The sequence below is a fragment of the Nannospalax galili genome, unplaced genomic scaffold (assembly GCF_000622305.1).
Source record: "Nannospalax galili isolate Female #2095 unplaced genomic scaffold, S.galili_v1.0 scaffold568, whole genome shotgun sequence".
NCBI lineage: Eukaryota > Metazoa > Chordata > Mammalia > Rodentia > Spalacidae > Nannospalax > Nannospalax galili.
In genome coordinates this window covers 3,662,037-3,666,100 of record NW_008359441.1, presented here as the reverse complement: position 1 = coordinate 3,666,100, position 4,064 = coordinate 3,662,037, and the positions used below count along the sequence as shown (strand labels likewise).

General features: G+C 48.4%; 1 protein-coding gene across 1 annotated transcript in view; it reads right to left on the bottom strand.

The window, feature by feature from the left end:
• LOC103725694 (1-phosphatidylinositol 4,5-bisphosphate phosphodiesterase gamma-2-like) overlaps nt 1-4,064 on the bottom strand; it is an 89,163-nt gene that overhangs the window by 32,067 nt on the left and 53,032 nt on the right. Inside the window, 1 exon segment of the mRNA XM_017795570.1 lies at nt 1,011-1,094. Coding sequence (XP_017651059.1) covers nt 1,011-1,094 — 84 coding nt within the window.

The window sequence follows — 4,064 nt, the reverse complement described above, 5'->3', positions numbered from 1 at the left end:
ACACGACGAACCCAATCCTTGAATCATGAGTCAAAATAAACCTTCCTCCCTCAAGTTTCTTCTGTCTGGTCCTTTGTCACAGCAACAAAGCAAGTAACTAACACAACATACAAACACACATTGGAGGACTACTGAATTCTGCCATTAACTCAAAACCATCACAAACATCCTTCCAGATCAAGAGAGACAAGAGCTGATTCTCAATCAGCAGCACAAAGCTGTCTAGAACAGAGGGAGCATCCACGGAGGACCCTCAGGAGGGCCCCAGTAGTCAGCATTAGTCAGGCACAATAAGCAATCTGACTGCGTATTCTGGGGTCTCAGTACACTGACTTCTGCAAACCAGAGTCCCCAAAATGCCACCTTCAGGTCAAAATGAATGTGTGTATTTATTTTAAAATAGCCTGGTGTGTCTATGTAAGAAAGATCGGGGGCTGGAGATGGGGCTCGTTTGATAGACTGTGGCCTAGCATGTGCAAAGCCCTGGGTTCCATTTTGATCACCATACAAAGAGAGCATGGTGGCTCACCTCTGTAATCCCAGCACTCCTGAGGTGGAGGCAGGAGGATCAGAAGTTCAAGGCCAGCTTCAGCTACATGGCAAGTCTGAGGCCAGCCTGGGCTACAGGAGCTCCCATCTCAAAAACAACAAAGTAACAAATGTGTAAGGAACACATACAACCCCTCAACCCAGAGATGGTTAGAACCCCAATTTCTCTCTACAGAGCAGAGAAGTTACTTTGTTTTCTTTTAATAAATTTAGAGGGAGCTCTGATCCAACATATGGTCCCTGGAGTTCCCACAGAAGGCTATGTGAGCCCCGCTCACCCCCGACACGTTCCCCCACAGCTCTGCCACCGTTAAGATCTTTTACCAGTCTACTAAACTGAAACTAGACTTTGCCACCCCCAACTGTATGGCCTCAACCCACTGAAAAGCTACACCCTTTTGGGCATCTCAGATCTGTGCCAAACAAGAGGAAAATGGCCCACCAGTGGATGGTCAGCTTACCGATTTTTGCTGCTCAAACATAAGTTTTTTATAGAAGAGATGGAACTGTTCAAAACTGAGGTCGTCTTTGTGTGCACAGATTTCCTGTAAATAGAAAAAAAGAGATGACCACACAGGGCTGGACAGCTGTCTTTAGAACGCCTCCACACTCCACATAGAAGCAGAGAGGCTCCTCCACAGCACCCTCAGAACCAAAACTGCCCCCACTCCGGTGCCCTGAGTCACCTGGGAGGACACAGGAAGCCCACCCTTGAGGCCCCCCACCCCAAGCCCCACGGCCATCTGGTTAACACCTTTGGGGAGGTGGGTGATACCTTCTTTGGGTTTTCAAATTCAGACATATTTATAAAGTATCCTTGTGTGATTATTAAAACATGAAAAAGAATTTTGTGTGTGTTCCTTTCCATGTGGTCAGAGGACAACTTCGGGTTCGACTTCTCAGGCACCTCCAACTTTTTTTGTTGTTGAGTTTTTTAAAAAATAAATTTTTTAATGGGGCTGGAGAGATGACTCAGTGGTTAAGAGCACTGGCTGTTCTTGCAAAAGACCCAGGTTCAAACCCAGTACCCACATGGTGGCTAATAACCATCAGTAACACCAGTTCTAGGGGATCCACACCATCTTCTGTCCTCCAAGGGCATTGCACAACACAGGTGCATTCATAACATTCCACATAAAATTGTTTTTTAATTTTCAAAAACAAAACTAATTTTTAAAATTTTATGTGTGTGAGTGTTCTGCCTGTATATGTGTGAGTACACCCACATAGTGCAGTGCCTGATGAGGTCAGAAGAGGATATTGGATCCCCTGGAACTAGAGTTATGGACAGTTGTTAGCCACCATGTGGGTGCTGGGATTCAAACCCAGGTCCCCTACAAACGTAATCGATGCTCTTAACCATTGAGCCATCTCTCCAGCCCCGCTGACTTTTATTACATTCATTCATTTTGTGTGCATGTGGAAGGAGGGCATGTATACCACAGTGCATGTGTGGAGGTCAGAAGACAGCTTGCAAAAATTTGTTCTGTTCTTTGCTTCCACAATGTAGGACTCGGGGATCAAATTCAGGTTGTCAGGCTTGGTGGCGAGCTCCCTAACCAGTGGAGTCATCTTGTAAGCAAGTCCTTTTATTTTATTTTTTATTTTTAAGACAGCGTCTCTCAGTGGCCTGGAATTTTCCAAGCACGTTAGGCTGGCTGGCCAATGGGTCCCAAGAAGCTACCGGGCTCTTCCTTCCAGGAACACCACCGTGTTCAGCTTTTTTTTTAAATTAGTGTGAGGGTGTGTTTGTTCATGCACACATGCACTTGCATGAGGGGTGGAGAGCATGTCATGCCACACATGTCACTGCACATGTCATGGCACACATGTGGAAGTCAGAGGACAACTTTGTAGGGTCAGTTCTCTCCTTCCACTTTTACGTGGGTTTTGGTGCTTGAACTCATGTCCCCAGGCTTACACAGCAAGCACCTTTACCTGCTGAGCCATCTCACCCTCCCAGGGCCTGGCTCTTTTCACTTGAGTCACTAGAATGGAGTGCTGGTCCTCGCTCATGCACTTTACTGACTAAGCCATCCCCTAGCCCTAAACTGTGTTTTTAAAAACCATCTCCGGTCAGCTGCTTTAGAGCTTTGAGCAACTGACTTGACCCTTTTGGAGCCTCAGTTTCTTCATCTCTAAAATGGCAGAATCACCACCACCTCACAGGGCTTCTTTGAAACCAAAGAAGACAGTCTCTTCAAAATGCCTGATTCTGGGATGGCTTGAGAGAGAGCAAGACTGTGGGGCTGGAAAGATGGCTCAGCAGTGAGGAGCAAATGCTGCTCTTACAGAGGACACGAGTTCAGTTCCCAGCACCCATGTCAGGAGGCTCCCAACTGCCTGTAACTCCAGCTCCAGGGATCCAACACCTCTGCCCTCCATAGGCACCTGCAAGCATATGCACATACATACATACGTACAGACACACACTCATACACATAATTAAAAATAAAATTAATTTTTTAAAAAGAAAGATTGCAACCATGCAGGGATCAACAATAAACATCCCTCCTCTCTTCCACCTTTCCTTAATCCCACATGTCTGTTTCCTGCTGTGACTGAGGAGGGCACATGGGGGGCGGGGTTGAGGTGTGAGTGCAGATCTGAGAACATCAAGGAAAGCCAGCAACAAAAGGGGTCTTCTGGCCCAGGAGCTCACGAGGAATGAACTGGTTCAGCAGGGAGTCCTGTGAATGACAGCTGTGTAAGCCAGTCGGGTGAGCCTCCCTGGAGGATCCTGGGACACTTCCTGACAGTCAGCATCTCTCTGGGGTGAGAGGGGGGCACCGTCATCATCTCCATCACCCTTGTCCGTCCCATCACTCACGGTGTGAAGCACCTTTGCTGTCTACCCACCACAGCACAAGGCCGTGGCCGACCTCGGTGAAGGTGGGAGGTCAGCGGGGAGGCCGGGGCTACAGGAGGAGAAGGGCAAGAAGGGAGCCAAGTCCATCCGTTCAGTTAGCTGCTGGGGCTTACATACAAAACACAACGACGAGCTGTGCCTGGTGCCCTGCAGAAGGCATCTGCCACAGCATTTTACAAGGATCAGTGTTTTCCTGTTACTAAGAGGAAGGTCCGGGGAACACCGCAAGACAGACCGGCAGAGGACAGATCTGAGTCGAGCTTCTCCAAGTCACACACTCACTCCATCCTCCGTGAGGCCTGAGCCTCACACACATGCACAGCCTCTGATACACGCACAGCCTCAGACATACACACAGTCTCAGACACACAGAGTCTCAGACAATGCAGTCTCAAGACACACACACACACACAGCCTCAGACACAGGTACAGCCTCAGACACACACACACACACACACACATACACAGACACACACACAGCCTCACACACACATACACACAACCTCAGACACATGCACAGCCTCAGACACGCGCGCAGAGTCTCAGACACATGCATTGTATCAGACACATACAGTCTCAGACATAAATACACACATACACACACACACAGCCTCAGACACATGCACAGCCTCAGACACGCGCGCAG